Here is a 27,001-nt window from a genome sequence, read left to right as displayed (position 1 = left end):
CATAATGTAACGCAAAAAACCAAGCAGCAATGTCCAGATAATTATGTTGAGTAAGGGAAGCCAGAAATAACCAACTGCAATTAGTATGACTTCTGGAAAACCTAAACAAACTGAAACACAGCAAGTTTTAGGCTAGTCATGATTCCAATCGGAGTAAGGTTACTGCGGGAGGAGGAGGCAGTGGAGTCCGGGGACATTCCACACACTCTGCGAAGATCAAGGTCAAGAGGAGCAAGAGGATAAGTTAAGTGGTGGGGGTAGGGTGGAGCACCAGCAGAAAAGGAGAGCTAGGAGGAGGGGAAGAGACCTGGGCAGAGGGGAGGGATCCGGCGGAGGGTGGGGGTTGGGTAGGCTTGGGAGGAAACCCGTTGGTGGCAGCGTCATGGCGCGACTGCTGCGAGCGCTGCGGGGTCTGCCTTTGCTGCAGGCGCGGGGTTGCGCGGGATCGGGAAGCAAGGACACAGGTAGGTCCTCAATCGCTGCCGTCTCTCGCGGCTTTCGGTTTCACAGTCCTGGTTGACCCAGGACGGCCTCCTGTGAGGCCCTGAGAGACTGGTCCCCGAGGCCGCTGCCTGAGTTGCGGAGCAGAGCAACGCGTTTGGTAAACTTGGTGTGCTGGGGGAGCACTGATGCCGAGAGGATCGAATCTTCTCCCACGCTTGCACACAGTTCATTTATATGTTACATTTTAGTGTATAATGTCGTGTCAGGAGCCATGGTGTTGTCAGGGACCCAGTGGCGGTCAACAGCCGTACCTCGCGCGCCCTCTCCTGGGCGGGAGTTAATCCTTGTCCCCGAACACCACCTTCGGGAGGACTGCTAGCTGCCTCCTGTCCTGTGTGACTGGCCCACTGCACCATCACCGGTGCTGCTGCAACACTATCTTGGTTTTGTGTGAATCTAGGTTTTGAGATGTGTGGGTGAATTATTCTCGTGTTCCAACAGGTTATTGTTAGTGGCTAAGAGACAGGATGGGGTGGAATGGTAAGAGCTTTTTGCCCTCATTTGTGAATCTGGACACTTTTGCATCTTCCCTGGGAGGAGTCGGAGTCTTTGAGGAGTCCCAGGTGTAATTCTCTGTAATTTCATGGTCCTAGCACTGGGCAGCTGCTCTCCTGACCTCCTTTCCAACCCAGTTTTATATCTTATGCTGCTGACGGGTTCCAATTTAGGCCCTTGCTAGTTTAAAATTTTAGTGTTCAATAAACAAATGTCCCATTCATGATAAAAGTCTTGGAAAGATCAGGAACTCAAGGCCCATACCTAAACATGATAAAAGCAATCTACAGCAAACCAGTAGCCAACATCAAAGTAAATGGTGAGAAGCTGGAAGCAATCCCACTAAAATCAGGGACTAGACAAGGCTGCCCACTTTCTCCCTACCTATTCAACATTGTACCTGAAGTCCTAGCCAGAGCGATTAGACAACAAAAGGAGATCAAGGAGATACAAATTGGAAAGGAAGAAGTCAAAGTATCACTTTTTTGCAGATGATATGATAGTATATATAAGTGACCCTAAAAATTCCACCAGAGAACTCCTAAACCTGATAAACAGCTTCAGTGAAGTAGCTGGATATAAAATTAACTCAAACAAATCAATGGCCTTTCTCTACACAAAGAATAAACAGGCTGAGAAAGAAATTAGGGAAACAACACCCTTCTCAATAGTCACAAATAATATAAAATACCTTGGCGTGACTCTAAGGAAGTGAAAGATCTGTATGATAAGAACTTCAAGTCTCTGAAGAAAGAAATTAAAGAAGATCTCAGAAGATGGAAAGATCTCCCATGCTCATGGATTGGTAGGATCAATATAGTAAAAATGGCTATCTTGCCAAAAGCAAACTACAGATTCAATGCAATCCCCATCAAAATTCCAATTCAATTTTTCAACGAGTTAGAAAGGGCAATCTGCAAATTCATCTGGAATAACAAAAAACCTAGGATAGCGAAAACTCTTCACATGGCAGCTTATAACTCACTTTAGTTACAAGGGATCCATGGCACCAGGCATGCACATGGTGCACATGTATATATGTGATGCAGGTAAAATACCCATACAAGTAAAGTAAGTAAGTCTTAAAAGGAGAACAAGAACAGAAGCAGGGGATGGTTCTGTGGTTAAGATCTTGGTTGTCAGTGGGCGTGAGTTCTGATCCCAGCTCTCCCACAGTCCCTTACTACTTTGTGAGTATGGGGATCCATAACAAATGCTAAGCAGGGGGCATAAATGCCATGTGTTTCTCACCATTTGAGAGGCTGGTAGATCAAATATCAAGGAGATAGCTTTGGTTCCAATGGGGACCCACCATCTGGGTCCCCTGTCCTGTGTGTGTTCACCTGGGCTTTCTGCAGTGCAAGTGCAGTGGAGACAGAAGCTCCCAGTTCCTCTCCTGACCCTGCCTCTGGTATGAAGATAAAGCCCAGAAGCTAGCATACACAGGGCGATCACACTCTACTGAATTACACCTTCTGCTTGTCCAGTATCTTTACTAAGACGCTAATTGAGGGAGCTGAGCAAATTCTGCTTTTGCAGAGGACCTGAGTTCAGGTGTAGACACGCGCATCACAGGGCTCACATCCATTTGAAACTCCAGTTGCAGGGGAGCTACTGCCCTCTTCTGGCCTTCCCTGGCAACCACACACATGACATACATTCCCAAAGACATGTGCACAGCAACATAAATAATAAATGAATAAAAATAAATACATCTAAAAGTAACATAATAAGATCCTTGCTCTCATGACCTAATCTACTTTGAAGACAAGGACACGTATGATGTAAAGTAACTGGGAGGAGATGTAAAGTATGTAATGTAAAGTAACTGAGAGTTATGTTGGTGTTAGAGAGAGAGAGAGAGAGAGAGAGAGAGAACAGACAAGCAGCACTTGCTGATGTCTGCCTGTAATCCCTGGGTCTCAAGGCCAACTTGGGATCTATAGTGAGTTCCAGGCCCACTGTGACTGTATAGGGAGGCTTCCCAAAATAAAACACAAAGGCAGAATCAGTTATGTTAATTTAAGATAAAGCAGACATCAGAGTAGAGTTGTCAGTGATAAAAAGAGAATTGTAGTACTTCACAGTGATAAAGAAATCCGTTCTTCAAGAAGATATGACAAGTCTTTAATGTGTATGAACTTAACAGCATAGTGTCAAATTGTGACCTGAGAGCAAATGCAGGGAGATTTAACATCCTCTGTTAGAAGTGGAGATATCAGCAGGCAGACAGACAGCGCTGGCAAGAGCTGAATTCAACAGCATCGCCAACCCACCAGGAATAATTGGCATCTATGAATGGTTCCATCCAGGGAGAGGGGGAGTTAGAATGGAAAAGAAAAGGCAGAAGGAGAATTGCCAATGTCAGGGCAGGACAAACAGGAACATGGTTTTTGGGAACTCCAAGGTTGTGGCTCAGAGTTACTGGAACATCACAGAATATACTACTTTAAAGTAGCACCTGTGACCAAGGCACAGATGGCTTCAGAAGTCATGTTTGGGAACAAGTCTGAGGGTATCATGTCACACTGAACAGTTTGGAGCCGTGGCAGAGTCAAATCAGAAGTGGTCCAATAAGAGAAAGACTCATGAGGAAGCTGCAATCCTCTGTGCTGGAGGTAGCTGGAAGATGATGGCAACTTGATCTTAGGCAGTAATGGAAATGAATTGAGATTTGCAGGCTGCAGAGGATGCTGAACCACAGAACTTGGTTAGGGAAAAAAAGGAAAGGTTCTGGTTTGTGTGGCTGCTGAGCACACAAGTCCAGATGTGGGTTGGGATGAGGGGGGGATATGTGTAGTTCAGATGGACATGAGTACAGACTTCCAGATTGTGACTATAAATGGAGGTGGACAGCCCTTCTATCTATAATGGAGGAAAACCAAGGTTTGGGGGTCTGTATTAGGGGCTGGGATTTGGAGATATTAAGGCGATCAAATCTCCAAGGCTGCAGTATGAAGACAAAAGGAAGCCTAGGGCAGACATACCTTCCCCTCCCTGAGGCCTGTTTCATAAGCATTTGAGTCTGTCTTTGTTTATTGGTAGGTTGAAGAGCTGAACAATTATAAACTCCTTTCACTGTTGAACAATAAAACATTTATTATCTGTATTAGGCTTTTGTTATGGTTGGGTTTTACTTGTTTGTTTTGCTATTACTGTTGTTAACTAGACACAAGCTGGAGTTATTTGAGAAGAGGAATCTTAATTGAAAAACTGCCACTATCCAGTAGGCAAATCCGGAAGAGCATTTTGTTGATTGACAATTGCTGTGGGAGGACCCAGCCCCACTGTAGGCCTTGGCTTCCCTGGGCAAGGTGGTCCTGGCTGAAAGAAAGCACACTGAGGGAGCAAGTCATGAGGAGCAAGCCTGTAAGCAGCCGTTCTCCATCATGTCTGCTACAGTCCTGCCTCCAGATTCTGTACCTCTGGAGTTCCTGTCCTGGCTTCCCTCAGTGATGGAGTCTGAGCTCAGTGAGAGCTATGAGATGGAATTAACCTCTTTACTCCCAAGCTGTTGGCCATGCTGTTTTATTACTGCAATAGAAGCCCTAAGTAAGACAGCTTTCTGCCCACCTTAACTAAATAGAACCTTCTCCTAGATGCTTTGGGTACATGTGTCTATATAAAAATAAGACAGGCCAGATGAGAGAAGCACATGCCTTTAATCCCAGCACTCTGGAGGCAGAGGCAGGAGGATTTCTGTGAGTTCAAGGCCAGCCTGGTCTACAGAGCAAGTTCCAGGACAGCCAGGGTTACGTAAAGAAACCCTGTCTCAAAAAAAGAAAAAGAAAAAAAAGTAATAATAATCCAGAAGTCATGAGAAACAGAAGGAAGGGGAACAAAATATGTTTTTGTTTGTTTGTTTCAAGAAATTGTGAAGCCCAGTAATATTTCAGCCAGGACTGTCAGGAGGTCAAGGCTGACCAGGCTGCATTAGTGATGAGGCAGGCTGAACTTTTCAAGACCTTATCTCAAACCAAACAGACAAGCAAACAAATAATAGATTAGGTTAGACCACAGATTCACTTTGAGGTTATATACAATACAATCTCTGTGCAAGAGAAATTTTAGTAGAGAGAGTTTAATAGCTCCTTCCTCAAAGACCATCTCTGTCCAATCCTCTCCTTACTCCCAGCTGGCCCTGATGGAAACTACTTTCCAGAACTAGCATGTAGCCCATCTGCAGCACTCCTGGTTACATGCCTAAGGGGTTCTAAGTCCTACCTCAGGGATACCTACACATTCAAGTTTATTGCTGCACTACTCACAACAGCTAGAAGTGGGACCAGGCGAGATAATACTGTCAGTGAATGGATAAGGAGATCATAGCATTGTTGTGGAGTTCAAGACCACCGGAAAAGACCCAATTCAGATAATAATTAACCGACTTTATTAAAACAGATAGCAGGGCCACAGTCTCTAACCCACATCAGAGACACACAGGAGGGGAAGGAAACCTTTGGCTTTTAAAGGCCTAAACCACAAGAATTCCTTGAATCTCTCCAAAAGCAAGGTAGAGAAGCTGATGATCTACTCTGCTCTGCTAAGATTAGACTGACATGGAGACCTCTAAGTAGCTCTTGAACACCTGCACAAGCAAGTACCAAAAGCCAAAGCCAGGAGTCAGTCATGTCACAACAAGCAGACAGTCACTGTGCACAGTTTTGAGGGGTAGGGGGTTAAGGAATTGGGGTTGTCAGGAATTTATCTTTTTAGGAACTTGAATCAGAGACAAATGGCTGTTAGGTACCAAGGTGAATGCCCATCACAAAATGGAGTTTGTTAGCCGTCACAGTTCACACACACACACACACACACACACACACACACACACACACAAGATGGATTTTATTCAACACTAAGAAAATGAAATCATGGTATTTGCAGGAAATCAACAGTACGTGAAGTCATTATTATGACCAGAAAGACAAATACCTCATATTTTCTCTCATGTGCAGAGCCTCTATTTTAAATTATATTTTTAATATATTTGTATATGGGGATCAGGATACAGTCCATAAACATAGAAGAGAGACATGGAGCTGAGGGGAGGTCTTAGAGGAAAGGTGTGTGTGTGGCGGGGGGGGGGGGAGGTGGATAACAGAATATGCACACCAGCAAAAGGAGGGGAGTGTGGAGAGGGGAGAGGAATGGGAGAGGAGAAAGAGAGAAGAACAGTGACAGAAATATGGGTATAGAAATGCCATCATGGAGCCAGTTACTCTGCATGCTGGTTCTTAAGGTAACTTTTTAAATTGCAAGAAAAGAAACTGAAGGCCAAAAATCTTTTCTGAAGTCATCAGTGTAACTGATCGGCAGATCCCAGAAGGGATCAAAGCTATGGCTGACGTGCCCTGCTGCGGAAGGGCTAGTGCATGCTCTATGACAACAGTTAAACCAGGAAGAACTTTACAGTTTTTAAAGCAGAAATTCAGGGGTTGGGGGGATCTATTTTCAGATGGGCAGTGATGGTATACACCTTTAATCCCAGTACTAAGGAGGCCCAGGCAGGAGAATATGTGAGTTTGAGACCAGCCTGGTTTACAGGGGGAGTTGAGAAACTCTGTCTCCAAAACAACAACAACAACAACAATCCAGAGAGAGCACACTGGCTCTCTACTTATTACTGATTTCTTGCTAATGAAATGGGTGCGGCGCATTGCCCACGAGCCTCCTGCTCCCTGTGAAGAGTGAAGTCATGGAGAGAGAAGGGTCTGGGATTACTTCTCCAGGTGATAGGGCAAAGCAAAATTTGGGGACTCTTTTTTTTTTTTAATAAAAACCATTTCCTACTTAACAATGCAGGGTCTCTTACAAAGTCCAAGTGCTCTCTAAGCGAAGCAGACTGGCAGAAGAAACTAACCCCCGAACAGTTCTATGTCACCAGAGAGAAAGGAACAGAAGCGGTAAGCAGACCAACTTAGTGTTCTCAGAAGATGCTCCTGAAAAGGGGAGGTCAGAATGCAGATGCCTACAACACTCACACGTGCACTGGGAGAGTCTGGTGAGCCACCAGCAGCCTCTGTACTGAGCCATTGGTTTCCATCCTCCTGTAGAAACCAGAGTCCTTCTCCATCCTTCAGAGAGCCACGCATGCTCTCCAAGCTCTACCATCTATCTGATCCACTATCCACTCCCATCCCTGCTGACAAGGCCAATACTTTCAATCCACCTCTATTCACTCCTCTCGTCTCCCCACTTTCTCTCTCCCTTCCCAAAAGGAGTCTTAGGAGAACACAGTGGACCAGGCTACCTACCAGATCAGAATCACTCAGAAGTTTACCATTGTTCTTCAAATGCATAGCATTTAAACATTAACCTGGTCCTCCCTGCAATGGTCCCTACCTGCACCCCATCCTCAGATGCAGCCTTGTCTCTTCTGGCTTCCTACCCAACGGCCACACTGTCCTCTCACAAACAATGGCTCTGGTTTCTTCCCTTTAGGCCCCTGTATCTCGGGTTTCTTTCCCTCATCCATTTGCTCTAATAATTAATTCAGAGCGCTCTTTTAACTTGTAAGACTTACTATTATGGGTCTGGAGAGATGGTTCAGCAGTTAAAAAGCACTGACTGCCCTTCCAGAGGTCCTGAGTTCAATTCCCAGCAACCACATGGTGGCTCACAACCATCTGTAATGGGATCTGATGCCCTCTTCTGGTGTGTCTGAAGACAGCTACAGTGTACTCACATACATGAAATAAATAAATAAATCTTCAAAAAAAGATTTACTATTCTGTATGTATGTATGTATATATAATGTATATATAACGTGTATATACATATGTGTACATATGTATATATATGTGTGTGTGTCACATATATATGTGCCCTCAGAGTCCTGGAATCCCTTGGAGTTGGAGTTACAGACTATTGTAAACTACCACTAATGTGGGTTCTGGGAACCAAACCTGAGTCCTCTGGAAGAACAAGCAAGTACTCTTAACAGCTGTGGTGTCTCCAGCCCCGCCAGACCAGACTTCTAACTCAACCCAAATCACTTTCCCCAGGAACCCTTCTCTCAACCCTAGCTTAGGTTGCACCTTCCTGTGTTTTCCCCCACAGCAATGCCCACTCCCTACAACTAGAGTTCCGTTTGCTGGGACTTCCTGTAGTGCCTGACTATGGTAGACGTTCAGCATAGAAGTCTTACTGGAAGTTTGCATGCCAGAAGAGGAAACAGTGCACCGGACAGTCTGAACTTTTGCTCCTTCCCTCAGGCGAAGGCATTGCTGGATTCCAGGCATAAACACAGCCTCTGCAGTGTTACTACTGGGCCGTTCCTGTGAGGTGCTTTCTCTTTTGAACTAGATCCCTGGCCAGGTCCCAGTGTAATGGTCCTTCCATCTGGTGTGACCAATGTATTTGCCTGTTGGTACCCATGCAAAGTGCACCACAGACACAGGCTTAGTTTCTATGATGCCACAACCATAAGACAGGCTGGCAGGTCCCTGCAGATTCTTGTGAAAGGTTTTTGAAGTTATGGTTTTCTCCAACTTCTTGTGGGCAGGAGAATGAGACTTTCTCATTGTTGTCAACAGCACACGGGGACCACAGAGAAAGCTCTGAGCAGTTGGATGTGTTTAATGTCAGAATGTTCTAAGACAAGCCTAATTCTCAAGTAACCAGCCAGGCCGGGTTTGGTGTGCACAGGGAGCTTGGAGACGGTATGCCAGATGTTTAGGAGCATAAATCTGAGGGACTTCCGAAGCAGATGGCTGTGCCGTATCCTTTGTGCTTGGCCCTTTTACAAGATGAGCACCATCCATTATTTTAACTGATGTTGTAAATCCCTTCTAGATGCTCCATTTCCATGTTTAACTTTTTAGAACTGTGAAGAACTGTAAGCATCAGTCTGCCTCATTAGTCTAAGGGAAAGACACTTCCAAAGCCTCCCGATTGGTGACTCTTAATTAAAATTCAGTTACATTTGGTTTTTCTGTTGTTCTAAATCAGGAAGTAGTGGTATGTTGGCTACACATGCATCCAGTGAAAGAATTTTCACCCTGACTGAGTAATAGCCAAGAGTCAGGTGTCAACAGAAGGGGACTCTCGCAGCCCCCTCTCCGAATCTGGTCTCCCTGCTTTGAGTTCCAGGAGGAGGGCCAGATTTCTTGTCCTGTGGCTTCTCACTGAGGCTACAGAAGACACCAAGAGCCCAGAAAGCAGGATAGAGAAAGCAGTCAGGACCCAGTCTCCTCTGCGTGAGACAGCCCACATGTGCCTTCCTGGCAGCCACAGCCTCACCACCGTCTGGTGATCTCTTTCCCACAGGCCTCACTCAGTCCAGTGGCTCCTCACCTCCCTCTGTTGACTTCCATCTGCCCCAACCCTTCCTCTAGAAATGGTCTTGTGTGAGATTACTTGCCATCCTCTTCCAAGCATGTCCTCTGCCTCCAGTGTGTGAGAACCAACAGGATCAAAGAAGTGGGAACTGCTGCTGCTCCAGACAGACCTGAAATCTCAGGGTGACCTTGAAGTTCATTCTGCCTCTGACCCTGCTCCCCTCTCCCCTGTGCAGGCAGTCATTTCAATTGTGCCTTCTGAGTCATCTTCCCATCCCTTCAATCTCTTCCTTCCTTCTTCTCTTCTTCCTTCCTCCTTTCTTTCCTCCCTTCCTCCTCCCTCCCACCTCTCACCCTTCTCCATCCCTCCTCCCTCTTTTCTTTTGTACTTTCCAGGTAGAGCAGCAGCAGCAGCATCTTGGCCTGAATTAATGATTGACTTCCCCACGACCTCCCCTTCTCTTTTGCCAATGAAATCTCTTTGCCCTTCCAGTCATCTTTTCATTTTATTGTTTCCCCTTCCTCCTCCTCCTCCTCCTCTCTTCCCTCTTTCTTTCCCCCTCCCCCACCAAGCCCCACACTCCGCCCCCTCCTAGTGCTGGGAGTGAGCACAACCACTGTGATTGATCATGAGCACAGTCCCTGCAGAGCTGGAGCTGGCCTCTCCTGCCTTCCCATTGTTATTATTATTGGAATGTCCTCCCTGTCTGAAACACATTGTTTCTCCCTCAGCTGGGTTCTTACCCATTCTTCCAAAGTCAGCTCAGTAGTGATTGGTATTTTCCTACAATCATCATTTATCAGCTGTGCATATTAATAATGAAAGGTTCGAAGAATAAGGACACCTCCCTCCTCCCACACTGACTGCTCACAAAGTCTTCATGGCCGCTGCTTCCAAGGGAGGGTCCTGTGTTCATCTTTCATGTCTGTCATCATGACTATGACTGTCTTCTCAGTTTCTTGTCACCAGGGCAGAACAACAACTTTGGCTTTAATTTGAGGAAGGTAACTAACTTTTGAGTCAATATTTCCCTTCTGCAATATTAGTACCCAGCTCAGCTCTGATTATATACTAGACTATCAGTAAACACCAGAACAGACTGGTGAAAAATAGAAGCTGAGTCTGTTCCTAATGAAAGAACTTTGCTACATCAGAGAGTGGATGAGGAGACATTAGGTGTCAGGCCGGCGGCAGCAGGTAATTGTCATGGCAGGGCATAAGTTAGATAATAGTCCTGTTCATTTGGATTATGTATTTTCTTTCCTGTTATAGCAACTCCCCGACTCTTATGATAATGAAGTTGTATTTGGCATTTTGTAGGCTGTCTGGTTTCTGTGGACAGGGCTTTCTAATCAGCCTTCAAGACAGGGACATCCACACTGTTCATGAGTCACTGTGAAAGAGTGGCTCACTAGACATAGGCAGACATTTGTGGATAAATGTGCTATCAATTTATTTATTTATTTGCTTGCTTGCTTGCTTGCTTGCTTTTTAGACAGAGTCTGGATATGTAGTTCAAGCTGGTTTTGAACTCATGATCCTCCTGCCTCAGCCGTACCCAGTGCTATGATTGCAGCCATGTGCTACCAGGTCAGACTTTTAAGTTTTGAAGAGAAAAGGCATCCAAGTGGGATGCCTTCAAGTCTCCATCTGGGAGAGGTAGCAAGTGGATTTAAACATTGTCCCCAGCAAGCTTTTAAATGCAGTTATCACTGTGAAGAGTTTTGAGTGGTTAAATTGGAGGGAGAGGAAAGCCAACTCCCTGGCAGCTCGGCCAGCAGTCTGGGCTTTGAGTCTTGTTGCCTGTGTGGTTGGGTACTGCTTACTACTATGACATGCTTTAGAGTTAGCTCGTGCAAACTCTATTTTTAATTTTTTTGGACTGAGGAGATAAAGGAATTTGACAAAAGTTTTAAAAGATTATGTGTGTGTATGTGTGTGTGTGTGCATAAACTTATGTGCACCACGTGTGCAGGTACCCGAGGAGACCAGAAGGGGGTGTCAAAGATGGCCTATACTCACTCACCGCTTCACTTTTCCTCCTACTCCTCTCAGCAGTTGAAAACCCACAGTCCTTAAGGTCCTGTGTGTGTAGTGATGTCATCTACATGATGACCTAGCACTGGGGCCCGGGCTCATCATTCCAAGCTGATTGACTCTACACAGTGTTGACATGGCATGATGTGTTAAAGGCACAACCCCAAAGTTATTGAACGATACTTTTGATGTGTTTGTGCTTTCTCTCCCCTTCCCTTTCTCTCCCTTACCCTCTCCCCCACCCCCACCCCCACCCCCACCCCATGAGGGATCAATCTCAGGGCCTATGCATGCAAGGGAAGTACTCTACCACTGAGCTGCTCTCCAGCCCTTTACATCCCATCTTTAATTAGAGAGTTCAAAGTATCTTTGACAAGTGTTTAGACTCCTGTTGTTTTTAGCTCTTTTGAAATGAGAGAGTGAAGTCTTCCAGGACAGCAGAGGATGGGACCTGGTGCTCATGCTTTCTTGTGGACTTTGATGTTTTTTGGATGAAAGGTGGTCCCTAAACACAACGCATTATTAATGTCACAATTTGAATATTTGGCATGATAAAGGCCAGGCTATAAAGAAGCTTGCAGAATCCTTAGCTGACTGCAGTTTTTTCCTGTTGATACTTGCACTTGGTCAAATTAATATAATTCCTCGATTGGGTCTTCATTGTTTGTTTTTGATTGATTATTTATTTATTTGTCATGGTGGGGATTGAACCTGCAGCCTTACGCATGCTAAAACGCTAGGCAAACACTAGCACTGAGCCAACCACACCCTCAGCCTCACAGTTGGGGTTAGACTTGCTCTATCAACCCTCTCACCCCCTGTGTGTTGATGCTTCTTCCTTGTTTACTTCCAGCCTTTCAGTGGAATGTATTTGAACAACAAGGAGACAGGGATGTACCATTGTGTGTGCTGTGATAGCCCACTCTTCAGGTAAGACGAAGAATACAAAGAGATCTTAGATAAATAACTACTATTGAAGTTTCTTATTCTCAGTGCTGAAGATTGAACCCAAGGACCTCCTGTCTGCTACCACCAAGTTCCCCCAGCCCTCAGGGGACCATTAATTGCCTTTGTCCTCTGTTATTACTGCTGGAGGGAGAGCTGTTCATGGAGGATATTTATCTATCTTGCTTTTTCTCTGACATTGAATGCAGCTGACAAGATTTCTCAGCTTATGTTTTTGCTTTATGTATCTCTAGGAGAGAGCAAACGATTTCTGATGGGGACTTCATGATAAAGCCATTAGAATTTTTTAGAGGAAAAAGTATTTAAAAAAATCAAAACCCTAATAGTATTTACTTGGCCATATGATTAAAACTATCCCTCTCCCAGGGAAAATGGGTTTATAATTTAATTTAGCAAAGCAGACTTTTATGAGGCTTGATGCCCACAGTGCTTGACAGAAGCGAATACCGTGCCCTCGTCTATGTAGCTAAAAGTAAATTTAATTGTCCCTTGATTTCAAAGCCTCTTTTAAGTCAATCAGCATCTAAAATCTTTCAACAAAGGCTTTTTTTGTTTAGATATGCAGGAAATAGTCTTTAAAAAGTAGATTCGAGAAAGAAGAAAGGAAAACATCTTTTGAAGTCTTGTTTTTCAGAACTTCAAAGATGTTTTCCTTTCTTTTGCATCAACCTTAAATTGGTTTAGAATAAAATATAAATCAAGCCGGCTCTGCGAATCTTCCATTAGGCAGAGCCTCCGCTGTCCTTTGGGCTTTCAGCAGCCTGGCTTTTTGGCCAGCTGGCTGCTAATGTGGGCTGCGTCAGGAAGCCAGACCTTCCTGCGAGGACAGGTGTGAGTAAGCTCAATTTCCCTTCATGCTCAGGGGGCCAGGCTGTGGCCCAGGTACATCCAAGATGGTATGAAACTAGCTGGAAGAGCCCACTGCCAGCCACCAACCTGGGAGTGCCAAGGAAAACCAGAATGAAGTCAGTTCTTACATAGCAGTGGTAGAAGAACACATGATTTCCCCTGCCACATCCTAGCAGTGGATGCAAACTTCTGTAATCTCAAGAGCGAGGGTGTATGTGCTTGTGCATGCATATGTGTGTGCATTTGTGAGTCTCTGTGTGTACAGGAACCCAAAGAAACCAGAGATGCCCCTGCAGCTGAAGTTACAGGCTATTGTGAGCTGTCTGACATGGTTGCTGACAACCAAACTTGTGCCCTCTACAAGAGCATCATGTGCTCTTAACCACCGAGCCATCTCTGTATCTCTGAAATCAAGAGCTGTGAAGCCTTTTGTCCGCCAGCAAGAAGTCAGTTCTCCAGCAGATGCCGGCTGGGGCATCCTCCATTTTAGTTCAGTACTGACCTTGTCTACTTGGTGACCGAGGCAGATCCCACAGGTGGACAGCTCAGTCCCCATGTCCTATGCTCTACTTCTGATGCTAAGCATACTCTCCTGGTTGTGACCCGTGCTTCTGACCAATTAGCTCTTAAACTGGGCTTCCTACACTCTCCTGTGTTCCCGGTTGCTCTTTGAGTAATACACGGAGCTCAGGGAAGCACATTTGGTGGTTTTCTGGAAGGTATCACTATTATTGAAAGATACAGTTGAAGAGAAAAATAGAACAGGTTCAAGGGAAGAATATAGGGTTCCATGCCATCTCTGGGAAAATTCTAGAAACTCCAGCAGTTCAGTTACTCAGAAACTCACTAGCTCTGCCCTTTTGGGTTTTATGGAGGCTTCATTCCAAAATCATGAGCTTTCAGCTCCCTTCCCTGAATGTTGGGGCCCCGGGGGCTGGGGCTGGGGCTGGGGCTGGGGCTGGGGCTGGGGCTGGGGCTGGGGCTGGGGCTGGAAGTCCCAACATTCTAATTACACTTTGGTTACAAGGTCCCTTCCTGCATCTAACCAGAGGGCTACCATCCATCAGTTAAGATATACTACAAAAAGATACTGTCCTTTCTAAGATTATAAGAATTTTAGGAGTTGTATGTGACAGAAAATAGCAGAAAGAACCAAACATGGGGTTCACAGAATCGCAGCAGTAAAATGTGAGACTTGGGTTTTAGAACAATTAGCTATTTCTTCACCATCATTTCTGTCACAATGTTAGGAAGACAAGCTTACTTTTGACTGAAAGATGTTGTAATAGTGTAAGACTGCATTCTTACTATTTGGCCCCTGGGCAGGTGTCTTGTTTCTCAACATGGAAGATGAGAAGTTGTTCTTGTAAGAATGTACTCCTAATCTAATCTAATCTAATCTAATCTAATCTAATCTCCAAGGTTCTGTTGACTCAGGATTAGTGTCCTGCTTTCTGTGCATTTCCAGAAGAGGTCTTCCTACTGCCCAGTGGCTCCTCTCCCCTCACCATACTGGCTTACTCATAGCATCAAAACTTAGGGGGGCAGAGAGAGCAGAGTGAAGGGGTCTGGATAGCACGGGGCTTGCTGTGGTGAAGGACACACTCTTCCTCTACAGATCTCCATAGAAGCTCCAGGTTATAGGCATCTGGAGTCCAGCCAGTGTGGCTGAGAAGCTGGACCTGTTATGATTACAGTTTTGGCAAATTTAAGCTTAAGGGGCCACGTGTAGCCAGTGGCTTCTGCATTAACACAGTGTTAGTTCAAATTAGGAAAGTTATGTGACCAAACCTGAGTCGTAGTGAAAGAGCCCAGATCCACAGGCAATCCGAGCAACATCCTGAAAGTGGGTAGTTCACCAAACTGGTAGTTAGTTCAGGAGCCTCCATTATTGCTTCTCTGCTCTTTTAGTTTTTAATGTAAGGTTTCTCTCTCTCTCTCTCTCTCTCTCTCTCTCTCTCTCTCTCCTTTCTTTTTAAGAACTTTCAAGTTTTTGCTCCATTTTCTTGCTGATGAAGAAAATAAAAATATCTCTACCTTCTTGTCTCTACCTACTATAATATGAATATATACATTTAGCTTCCTGCTACTATAATAAGCACAGGAACTAGTTAATTTATAAATAAGTTATTTGACTTACAGCTTTGAAGGTCTCATTTTTTATGGTGGTAAAGCAAAGCCCCACCCGCATGGCGAGGAGCAAAGGAGAGGAAGGGGAAAGAGGCAGACTCCACGGTCTCCGTCAGGCCCACTGACTTGAGGCTGTGCACTAGGCTCCATGTTTTAATAGTTCCTCTCTTGCCAGTAACACCGAGCCTTTAACACACAGGCTTTAGGAGCAGTTGACACCGAGTCAAACAAATCAGAATAATCATTTCCTTTCTAAAACACACTCTCCTTAAAGAACATTCATTCATTTATAAGAGTGTAGTGGAGGCTGTCTAGGTGTCTGTATGTGTTCCATCGTTGGGTAACTTTGGGTAAGTTTCTTAACACCTCTCTGGCTTGATTTCCTCATTTACCTGTAAAATGAGACTACGATGCACCCAGTTTATAGGGCTGATGGGAGGATTAACTGAGTTATGACTTAATAAATATTAATATAACAGAACGAGGTGTAAAACCTACTAAATTCTTAGGACATACTAACAGTGGTATATTCTTAGCGATAACCCCTTACCATTTAAGAGGACAGTGTTAGGAGTATATTCTTATTTTCTCACTCATATCACCTCTTCATCTCTAGACTTGAGCTTCTTTGGTAGGAAGCAGGGATGCACAAATGCCATCCCTGCAAACATTTGCATAGCGTCAGGATGAAGTGTAAAGTGTGCCAACAAAAACCAAACCTTAGAGAAAGCTACCTGTGGACTGGTGGTCATGTTGTTCATGCGCTGGGAGGTGCTCACCCCTACCGTGTGCTGACTTAAGTTCCTTATGCCCTGGATTTCTCCATGAAGCCTCCTTGAGAACATGGACTGCATTTGGCTTTGTTTTCTCTTCTAAGTTACTGTGTCAGCACAGAGTTTAGCACGTAGGTGCTTTCTATTGACCTGAGCATTTTATTCAGAGAAGGAGATAAAGCTGATAGGCTGTTTGAGTCCCTTAGCCAATTTTATCTACATACTTCCTGGGATGGATCTGGTTAGTTTTTTTTACTGTTGATTTGACATAACCAAGAGCCACCTGGGAAGGAGTTTTAACCACCTGGATCAGATTGGCCTGTGGGCATAGTTGTGGAAACTGTCTTGGCTGATGATTGATGTGGGAGGGCCCAGCCCTCTGTTGTCTGTGGGCAGCAGCAGCCTTGGGCAGGTGGTCCTGGGCCGGGTAAGAATAGAGTGTGAGCACAGACAGAACAAGCCATGATCGTTATCCTTTCTCCATAGCTCTGGTTACGACTTCCTTCAGTCATGGATTGTGACGTGGGAGTTGTAAGATGAAATGAATCTTTTTACTCCCTCTGGTGCTTTTGGTCAGAGACTTTTATCACAGCAACAGAAAAGCCAGGTAGAGCACTATTTCTGAGGAGGACATGTTGAGGCCTTCACGTGCAGAAGGTGTCCTGAGGTAGAGGTAGGGTCACTGCAGAAAGAATTTGTTAACAGTTGAGTCACAAGGAAATTGAATGTTCCTTTAATCCAATACAACTGTTGTTCTAATAGGAGGAAGGCAAACAAGGCCAAAGAGGAGACTGCCACATGAAACAGACACAAAGGCTGGAACAATGTCGAGGTTTGCCAGCCATTTCCAGAAGCTAGGCAGAGGAACAGAACACTTCCTAGGGTCTTCGAGGGGACGTGACGCTGCTGAGATCTTGATTTTGGACTTCAGCCTTCAGAACCATAAAAGCATCCCACCACTTTGTTTTAATGTGTTAGCACCACCCTAGAAAGCTAATATGACGTGCTCAAAATGTGCTTCTTGACTCGTTAATCCAGAGCATCCTCCCTGCCCTGAGCAGCTCTAGACATGAAGTGAATATCCATGCAGACATCCATGCAGCCCAGAGGATATGTATAGAATTTAGGATTTTTCAGACTCATCTTTTCTAGAAAATATTTTCTAATTTTATATTTTAAAATTACTTGTATATGTATTTGTGTGAGCACCTGAGTACAGAGACCCGAAGAGTGTGTCAAACACCCTGGAGTTCCAGCAGGTTATGAGTGTCTCAGTGAAGGTGCTCTGAGAGACAAGTGTGTGTATTAAATCTTGCCCTATGCACCAGGTTCAGTCCAGAAGCTGTCACCTGCGATGAGGAGCTAAATGTGTCCATGTAGGAGATTTGGAAACTGACGTTTAGAGTCTGTCAGAAAGTTGCTCAACATCCTTATGTCAATTTTCTTCGTGTTGCTGAGACAGAACACCAGATATTTTGGGCCAGGCCTCAGGAGGCTGAGAAGTCTGAGGAGATGGTGTCACAAGCTCTTGTGTTGCAGTGAGGGCTTGGTGCTATTTCAAAACAGTGAGAAGGCCAAAGGGTGAGCAAGCACAGTGGAAATAAAGCACAAGACCAAAGAGCTTATTTAACAACCAGCTCACTTGTTAGGTAACCCAGCCCTGTGAGAAAGAACTTGAGTTTTTCTTCTTAGGACCGGGTCACCTCTCAGCAATGCCTTGTGGCAGTGAACTTTCAACCTGAACTGAAACTTTGTTCAGACCCCAAGAGTCACCCTTCTAGTAAGTGCTAGGGCTGAGCGCCAGTGGCAACAGGAAGCAGAAATGCATCTGCACTAAGGCACTGCTGCCAGACAAGGTTTGCTGCGTGCCCCTCACTTCCGCAGGCCTCTCAGGCTCTCCATCGTGATATCATTTCCTGGGAGGTACTGAGGCGCAGCAAGGTTAGATGATTTACCCAGGTCTCACTGCTACCAACCTGACACTAAGTCACACTTTACTCTCCAGGTCTCTGTATGCCACGCAGACATTGCTTTTTTTATTTCTTGTTTTTGTTTATCTTAAGGCATTTTTTTATTAGATATTTTCTTCATTTACATTTCAAATGCTATCTCCAAAGCCCCCTATACCTTCCCCCTGCCCTGCTCCCCAACCCACCCACTCCTGCTTCCTGGCCCTGGCATTCCCCTGTACTGTACTGGGGCATATGATCTTCGCAAGACCAAGGGCCTCTCCTCCCATTGATGGCTGACTAGGCCATCCTTCTGCTACATATGCAGCTAGAGTCACAAGCTCTAGGGGGTACTGGTTAGTTCATATTGTTGTTCCTCCTATAGGGTTGCCGACCCCTTTAGCTTTACCTTAGTGTCTTCACTGTCTGGTGCCAGCGTTCCAAATCCCAGCCCTAGGCAGACACTATCAGACTCAGGTTCCTCCCCAAGCTCCCTTTACAGAGCCTGGTCCCCAGCCATGTCTGACAGAACTCCCCTTGTCCCCTCATGGTTCTTCTTTGTAGCAGTGAGTGGTACCTACCTTTCGCGGAGTGCTCCTCCATTAGGCTGAGAACTTGGGTGAGGGTTACCAAGTCAACAACGCTTCCCAGCTTGCCTGTGCTTTCCTACAGATCCAGACCTAGAATTTTGTTAACCTGAGACTCCGGTGGCACTGGTCTGCCTCCTGCATTTTCTACTTTTCTTTTTTCCTCCCTCAAGCTGTTTCTGGAAGGGTTTATTAAATTGTGTCGATGCTGGGGTGGTGGGGCATATCTACAATCCCAGTGACTGGTATGCTGAGGCAGGAGGATCGAGTTGCCAGACTGGGCCTTACATAAAGAAAAACTACTTCAAGATTATGTATTTTATGGTCCTAAGTCTTCTTAAAATAGTAGCATTTGGGAACCCGATATTAGTTTTTCTCTATATTGTGCCCTGATGCCCTGCATGTTCCAAGAAACAAGGTAATGTTCTTTAAAACCTCGTGTATCCTTGTTCAGAAATGAATGTGAGTGCTTCTACAGTTCCATTTAGAATTATCAGTGATTGCCCACTGCTTCTGCTGTGGTTTGTGGGGGTTGTGGGATATCCAGAAGTGAGGGAGAAATAAACATGGGAGAACAACACCACCCCCCAAAAAAGAACAGAGCTCAGAGTGTATGATGCAGAGTGCCTTCAGTTTGGAAGGAGTGAGCCGTGTAACCTGCTAATCAACTAAATATGTATCTAGTTTGCTTTCATATGTACACCGTTGGTCTTAGATAATGTATCTTAGGCTTTCTATTACTCGGTAAAATCTCCATGTTTCTGCCAATTCTATCAGTAAAGGTTAATTGTTTCCCATAAAGCCCTTAATGACTTTTTATTAGCTTTAGATTCATTTGTTGGTTTGAAAAAAAAGCTTTATTGTGTTCATAATTCTCTATCAAAATTCCTTTAATGGCTAGTAGTGCATATAATGCTGGGGGTGGGTGGGAAGAAGATAAGAGGTGCTTAGAATACTGAAGTAGTCAGGTGAATTGGTCTCCACCCCACCCCCAATGCTAGGGATCTCTGCCTTGTGCATACCAGACAGGCATCCCAGTGATAAGCTGCAACAGTAATCTCAGGTGAAACCAATCCAAGCCTTCAGGTGCCTCAAGCTGGACTCAAGGTTGTTTCAATTCCACATACGCCTTTTATTGGCAATGTTAACAAAAGATAAAATGACTGACAGCATCTACCCTGATCAGGCACTATTCTAAACATTCGGAGTACCAAAACACCTCAGGGATTCTGCCTAGCAAGCTTGTGAGGCCATCATGCCTCTGTTGCCGCCCCATCTGCCATGAGCTGCTGGCATCAGAGGATCAAAGAACACCATAAGGGTACAGATGTAATGGGGTATAGCTTCTACTGAGACCTTTTGGAAGCCAAGCTATCACTGCAGAGATTTCTCAAAAGGAAGCCCTGACGCTTCCTGGAATATTTCTAGGGGAGCAAGGAAGTGCTAAAGCTTGAAGCCCAGCCTTCTGCTTGCTAAGTCGATAGAGCCTCTACCTCCCTACTCCAACCCCCTCTTCATTCTACAGTCTAGGTAGAACAGTCTGGAGACAGAGTGAATGGAGACATAGATCAGGGTTTGTGTCAATGTTTTTGAAACAGGCAATTAAAATATTTGGGCTTTGCAACCCCATAGGAAGGACAACAATATCAACCAACCAGAACCCCCAGAGCTCCCAGGGACTAAACCACCAACCAAAGAGTACACATGGAGGGACCCATGGCTCCAGCTGCATATGTAGCAGAGAATGGCCTAGTTAGACATCAGTGGGAGGAGAGGCCCTTGGTCCTGTGAAGTCTTGATGCCCCAGCATAGGGGAATGCTAGGGCAGTGAGGTAGGAGTGGGTGGGTGGGGGGAGCATCCTCACAGAAGCAGGGGGGGATGGGATGGGGTTTTGTGGAGGGGAAACCAGGAAGGGGGATAACATTTGAAATGTAAATAAATAAAATAACCAATAAAAAGTTTAAAAAAAGAAAATTATGAAATAATACAATTCTTATAAAACCTGGTTCAATTAAGAAAATATAACAGTCACAAAATGTCTGTTAACATAAAAAGAATTTATTACTTTTGTTTTGTTTCTTTGTTTGTTTGGTTTTGAGACAAGGTTTCTCTGTGTAGCTTTGGCTATCCTGGAAATTATTTTGTAGGCCAGGGTAGCCTGGAACTCAAAGAGCTATTCCTCTTTCTGCCTCCAGAGTGTTGGGATTAATGGTGTGTACAACCACTACTCACCAAGAATTTACTACTTTTTAAAACCCATAAAAGCCAAGCATGGTGATATGAGTTTATAGTCCTAGCACTTGAACAAGCCGGGCAGCAAGATTATGAGCTCAAGGCCATCTTGGGTTACACAATGAAACTGACTCAAAAAAAAAAAAAGTACTATAATAGTTACATATTCTAAAGTTCCAAGTCATATTTCTAATCTTGCTAAATATTAGTATTTAAAACCCATACCAAAGCGTTTGGGGACCCTTAATAGTTTGGGGCACAGAAGAGACCTGTGTGTTCAGTTGAGTTTACCACTCATGTCTTGTCTGCTTAGTTTAAGGCAGAATTTAATCATTCAAATCATTTCTTTCTTAGGTAGAGAGAATCATCTCTATGCTGTTTGAAATTTTCTTTATTTTTCCAGTGTTGTTTACAGACACTTTCCTATGTGAGTTCTAGGATTATTAAGTCTTTCTTTTGGGATGATGCTGGAAATCAAACCCAGGACCTTGCATGTGCCAGGCTCTGCCACTAAGCTGCAACCTGCTCCTGAGGGTGAGGCATTCTGAGAGCAGATCTCCAGTAGTCCTCTTGCCTCCTCTCCTCAGCTACTTGGCCCACTCCAGCCATTAGCATCCTTCATCCCTGGGAGACCATTCTAAGCATCAGGCTTTTTCCAGTGATTAATCAGAGTGCTAAGCTAATTGACTAGTGACAGTAATTATAATGAGTGCTCGTGAGCACCTGCCTCACCTCACCTGGCTTCATGGAGGAGTCTTCCTGACTCCTCAAAGGATCTCTGCAAGGCAGGTGCTGTGTCCCCAGGAGAAAGCCACATTCCCCAGGAGACTGAGTGGTTTCTCTACCTTCACATCTCTAAGTGGCTTGTGGGGTTCTCATTCTCCAGGACAGCCTGAGTTCCCATAATAGAAATCTCCATTGCTACCAACTGCTGCTTCACCAGATCTTAGGCTGATGCGCCTCTGCCATGTAGACCACACTCCAAAAGCTGTTGTTTTTCCTTTTCCATCTCTTCCTTTTCTGCCTTTAGAGTATGAGGATTTGATCTGTGCGTCCTCATATGCAAATGAGTTCACATAGCCTTAGTCTTTCTAGTTCTTTTAGGTCAGACCCAGAGAAAGAAGCCATTAGCATTTAAAGAACAATACTTCATTTCACTATGGCTAGATAATGTCTTGAACACAAAGGGACAGAAGGAATTATTCCCTGGAACTGACTATTCATGAAGCTCTGCTTGGAATCTGGCAGAAGGAGTGGGAGCCGAGTCTTGCTCAGAACAAAGGGATGGGACCTAAGAAACTGCTGTTAGGCCAACACCCATGTGTAATGGCTGTGGGTCTGCACTGTCTTCCAATTCTAACGCTGTGGGTCTGTACTGACTCCTGCAGTTCTGAGAAGAAGTACTGTTCTGGCACTGGCTGGCCTTCATTTTCTGAGGCTTACGGCTCAAAAGGCTCGGATGAAAGTCACACAGGGATCCTGAGACGACTGGACACTTCCTTAGGATGTCCTCGCATGGAGGTGGTCTGCAAGCAGGTGATGTGTTTTGCTTTTCTTCATTTTCTCTGAAAGGAAAGGAGCTGTTGTTTTCCTTGGTGCCTCTCTTGTTCTTCCATGATATATCTTGCCATTAAAATTCACTCTGCTTGAACCCACACTTGTAGTGTCCCCTCTCTCCCATCCCACCTGGCACTGAAGATGAAGGTGGCATTTCCCCATCTCGTTCCTGCTTGACCGAATGACACCAAAAGGCAGAGACATTAGCATCTTACTTCTTCTGGGAACCTAGGGAGGGGAGCTTAGATCCAGACAAAACTTGGTTTTGTATTTTATTGTTGTTGTAGTTATTGTTGTCATTATTATTATTACTATTATTATTATCATTACTATTATACACGAGTGTGCACACATGCACAAGCACCACTGTACACATGAGGAGGTTTTCTCCTCTACCATGGCTTCTGGGGATTAACTCACATTGTCAGCACTGTGGGGATTAACTCAGATTGTCAGAACTGTGGCTCAACTGCTTTTTATCTGTTTCACCAATCTTCCCAGCTCAAGGAAACTCATTTTTATGTCATTGGCACTCACATTTCCTGGTGTGTTGTATAAACTGGCAGAGGCTGGCAAATGGAAAGGGCCAAGTTTTGTCTGCAGGAAAGAAAAGTGGTTGCTGAGTGCTCCCCCAGATTATATTAATCCTTCCCCTCCTTGTGTTCATTCGTCTTCATGATGGCTCCTTATTATTGTCCCCATTTGACAGATGAGCAAGTCAAGGCCTCAGTGGAATCATTTGCCCTGGAGATGTAGGACTGCTCACTACCACAGCTCTCTGTGTATATCCGTTTGTCCGTTTTTGAACCAAATTCTAATGCAAACGATCATGCTTCCCAGATGCCAGGCTCTGGGGTGTGGTGGGCCATGTGGGGCTGTTTACCTGGAGAGTGACAAAGATGTTGTCTCTCCCTTGCAGTGTGAAGCTCACCTTGGCCATGTGTTTCCTGATGGACCCAAGCCCACTGGCCAAAGGTTTTGCATCAACAGTGTGGCCCTGAAGTTCAAACCCAGCAAGCCCTGACTGTTTGCAGGAGGCCCGTGCTTTGTGCTTCCTTGTGGAGCCTTGGTTCTGTAACCCGGATGGATGCCTTGCTTTATGTACTGAAGGTTTAGGTGAAGGTTGTTACTGGCCACAGGGGAGTCACAGCTTCTTAGTCACCTGAAAACAACTCAACCTGACTTCCGCTTGGGCCATGGGATTTCAATTGGCTGCCAAGGCTTCGGTTGAGAGCACAGGGTGGGACCTAGGCAGGATTTCCACAGGTTCATGGGCTGACGAGGGTCCCTAAAGCCTCTGAAGGGAACCTAGATTGGCCATCTCCATTCATTTCTTCATGGATGTACACAGATGAGGGCTCAGGGGGAAGAGAAAGGAGGAGATGGGCTGGAACAGATGAGAGATGGGAGATCCCAGTGTTGAAGAGGAGGACAGAGTGGCCGAGCATGGGACACACATACCCATGATGATATAATGGATGAAACCTGTGACTTCTTATCCAGAACTCCACTGACTCAGCCTTACAACTCACAGCTGGGATCCACGTGAATTGAGTCAATTCTAGCGACTACGGCAATGCTCTCCTTCTTTTCTTTGTTACAGCACTAAACTTCAAATATTAAAATAAAATATTGAGATCAATATTTACTTTTTTGTCTCAGTCTGTTAATTTGCTCTTTAGGAACATGACTGTAAATCCAAATGACCAAAAAAAAAAAAAATCCACCAGTTGGACACACTGGATCAGATGTTTTACAAATTGGGAATCTTGAATTATTTGTTAGTAAAAGGTATTTAAATAGTTCTTTTTGTGTTGTTGGAAACTTAGTTACCCCATTTTCTTCTTGCAGATCTGTTATACATTATTTGACATTTCACATATTATCTAACCTAATGCGAATTATGGCTTCTTTTGACTTCTAAAAAATGCTAATTTAGGCTGGAGAGATGGCTCAGCGGTTAATAGTACTGCATGTTCTTCCAGAAGTCCTGAGTTCAATTCCCAGCAACCACATGGTGACTCACAACCATCTATAATGGGACCTGGGACTCTTCTGGTGCGTCTGAGAACAGCTACAGTGTATTCATATACATTTAAAAAGAATGATAACTTAGATCACGGATTCTAAAAGAATACTAACCCAGAACACTAATGCCATCATTTTTGTGTTATCATTGCCTTAATTATATATACATGTTGTGAAAGACTAACCTCAGAGCCAAATAACTACCATCTTGGAGCATTTAGTTGTGGCCACTTGGATCATCCCCGGAGGAGTGGGGCGGGTCAGGAGCATCCCTCCTTCCTGCTGCTGTATATCCAAACTGCACATGGCCATGGCCCAGGAGAGGGCTTAGAGTTTGTAGGCCACAGAAGGGGAGGCAGTGCCCCATCCACAGTGCTAGGTGAGCCTTGATTCCTGCTGGGTAGTGCCTTTCTGGTGAAACTTTGGTGGGGGCAACACACACACCCCTGTTTGTAACCTCTCACTTGTACTCTGTAAGGAAGCCCAATAAGCTCACTGCTTCCCCAGAACAAATTTCGGTGGAATTATGCCTCAGTGTGTCATAGATGTTGTTTCTGTCCCTCTGGAAAGGAATTTTAGTAACAATAAATATTTTCAAATTACAGTTATTTAGTATTCCGTAAGGGTGTGGACATTCACATGCATTGGTGCATGTGGAGGTCAGAAGACAACCTGATGTCGTTGGTTCTTTCCATCTATCATGTGGTTCTGGGGATCAAAATTGGGTCATCAGGCTTGGCAGCACGTGGCTTTCTCCACCGAGCCATCTTGCTAGGCCTAACTCATCCTATGTCTTAGTCAATTCTTGCGTGTGTCCGACTCGACTAGCAAGAACGACGCTGCAACAGGATCCTTCTGCACACGTTTATTGGGAGAGCTTGATTGTAGAGGCGAATAGACCCCGAGCCCAGCACTGGTGCTGCTTTATATAGGCCTAGGAGAGGCGTGTCTCACACCCGGATTGGTTGTGCTTGGTTGATGCCTACCACCTCATTTGCATGCCTACATCTGATTGGTTAATTTCTCTCTCATCTGATTGGTTAACTTCTCTCTCATCTGATTGGTTAACTTCTCTCTCATCTGATTGGTTAACTTTTCTCTCATCTGATTGGTTAACTTCTCTCTCATCTGATTGGTTAATTTTGGTTAATTCTCAAAACCTCATCTTGGCAAAAAAAAACTTTACTGCCTATGTATGCGTGGTGGCCAGCAGAAGCCTGTGCCACTCTGCAACAGCACATGTGGCTTCCCACAGTCAATGTTCTATTGCTGTGAAGAGACACCATCACCAAAGCAGTCATTCTAAAATAAAGCATTTAATTGGGGCTGGCTTACAGTTTCAGAACATTAGTCTATTTTCCTCATGGAGGGGAGCATGGTGGCACACAGGCAGACATGGTGCTGGAGAGGGAGCTGAGAGTTCTCCTTCCCAAGCTGAAGGCAGCAGGAAGAGAGAGAGCCATTGGGCGTAGCTTGAGCATTGGAAGCTCCAAAGCCCATTCCTCCTTTAGGTTTCTGCTTTGTATCTGCAGTTGTGTCTTCTACCTTAGAACTAGTATTGTTTCTTCACACATTTCTCCTCAGCTCCCACTCTTTCTGGTATTTTTTTTTGGGGGGGGGGGTTCGAGACAGGGTTTCTCTGTATAGCTCTGGCTGTCCTGGAACTCACTTTGTAGACCAGGCTGGCCTCGAACTCAGAAATCTGCCTGCCTCTGCCTCCCGAGTGCTGGGATTAAAGGCGTGCGCCACCACGCCCGGCTTCTTTCTGGTATTTTAGACACAGCACATGCCTGAGCCACTGCTGCCTAGCAGCTTGCCACTTCCCACCTCTTTTGCCCAGCTCTTCTCAGCCTTTTCCACCAACTTTGTTCTTCACCTTGGGGAAGTTGCATTAATCTGCCCTCAGCTATCTTATTCTTCCTTCCACTGCAGCTATTTAATTTGGGGAATACTAAGTGAGTTTTATTTTAGATCATATATATATATATATATATATATATATATATATATATATATAGTTTCAACTTACATTTCTGGTTTTTACTTAATTTTTATCTTTGTTGAATTCCCCCCCCCCCCCGGGCAGGCTGCTGATATTCTAAATTATCTAAAGAATTGTTTTGTGTTATTTCACTGAGGAAGTTGGAACAGCCAACTCAAAATCCTCATCTGTTAGGTCCAGTGCCTGGTTCATCTTGGTCGAACTTGTTTTTCTGTTGAGTATGCTTCTCGCTTGTTGTTTTGGGTTAGTCTTTTCCCTTTATGCACCATGTGATTTTACGTAGCTAGTTCTCTTCTTCCATATTTTCATAGGTTCTGAGGATCAAACTCCAGTTGTCAGAGTATGGCAAGTGCCTTTACCCACTCAGCCATCTCTCCAGCCCAGCCATGGTTGGTAAGGTCTGACTAGCGCTTCTCATCACCCATCCTGCGTGAGAGAGCAAGCTCCTCTCCATCACCGCTTGCTCCTGTTGCCACAGTGCTGTGGCAGATGGTTTTGCCTTGTGCTGTTCTGCAAAAGCATAGTCATTTAGAAAGGTCTCAACTGCTAATCTCAAGTGCAAATGTAGGACTTTGATTCTGCACTGTGGCATTCCTTCACTTACTACG

General features: G+C 44.9%; 1 protein-coding gene across 4 annotated transcripts; it reads left to right on the top strand.

The window, feature by feature from the left end:
• Nucleotides 1-321: 321 nt before the first annotated feature.
• On the top strand, nucleotides 322-24,007 carry Msrb2 (methionine sulfoxide reductase B2). Of its 4 annotated transcripts, XM_085835144.1 has the most exons (6): nucleotides 443-464; nucleotides 6,805-6,905; nucleotides 8,062-8,286; nucleotides 12,173-12,249; nucleotides 22,195-22,342; nucleotides 23,283-24,007. In XM_085835144.1, the coding sequence occupies exons 4-6, from the start codon at nucleotides 12,185-12,187 to the stop codon at nucleotides 23,385-23,387; spliced, it is 318 nt and encodes a 105-aa protein (XP_085691270.1). In that variant the 5' UTR covers nucleotides 443-464; nucleotides 6,805-6,905; nucleotides 8,062-8,286; nucleotides 12,173-12,184; the 3' UTR covers nucleotides 23,388-24,007. The 4 variants fall into 4 exon arrangements, with proteins under 4 accessions (XP_021011541.1, XP_085691269.1, XP_085691270.1 ...); XM_021155882.3 differs by lacking the exon at nucleotides 8,062-8,286 and having other exon boundaries at nucleotides 322-464; XM_085835143.1 differs by lacking the exons at nucleotides 6,805-6,905; nucleotides 8,062-8,286 and having other exon boundaries at nucleotides 366-464.
• The last annotated feature ends 2,994 nt before the right edge of the window (nucleotides 24,008-27,001 follow it).

The sequence above is a fragment of the Mus caroli genome, unplaced genomic scaffold (genome assembly GCF_978045245.1).
Source record: "Mus caroli unplaced genomic scaffold, Mus_caroli_1 scaffold_2, whole genome shotgun sequence".
Classification (NCBI taxonomy): domain Eukaryota; kingdom Metazoa; phylum Chordata; class Mammalia; order Rodentia; family Muridae; genus Mus; species Mus caroli.
This window is presented reverse-complemented; position numbering and strand designations above follow the sequence as displayed.

Excerpts from the sequence above, each read along its gene's own strand:
- Msrb2 (XM_021155882.3), top strand. The coding sequence starts at position 383 with ATGGCGCGACTGCTGCGAGCGCTGCGGGGTCTGCCTTTGCTGCAGGCG. Across the intron at positions 12,250-22,194 it reads TGTGATAGCCCACTCTTCAG|TTCTGAGAAGAAGTACTGTT; the intron begins GTAAGACGAAGA and ends TGACTCCTGCAG. Across the intron at positions 22,343-23,282 it reads TGGAGGTGGTCTGCAAGCAG|TGTGAAGCTCACCTTGGCCA; the intron begins GTGATGTGTTTT and ends TCTCCCTTGCAG.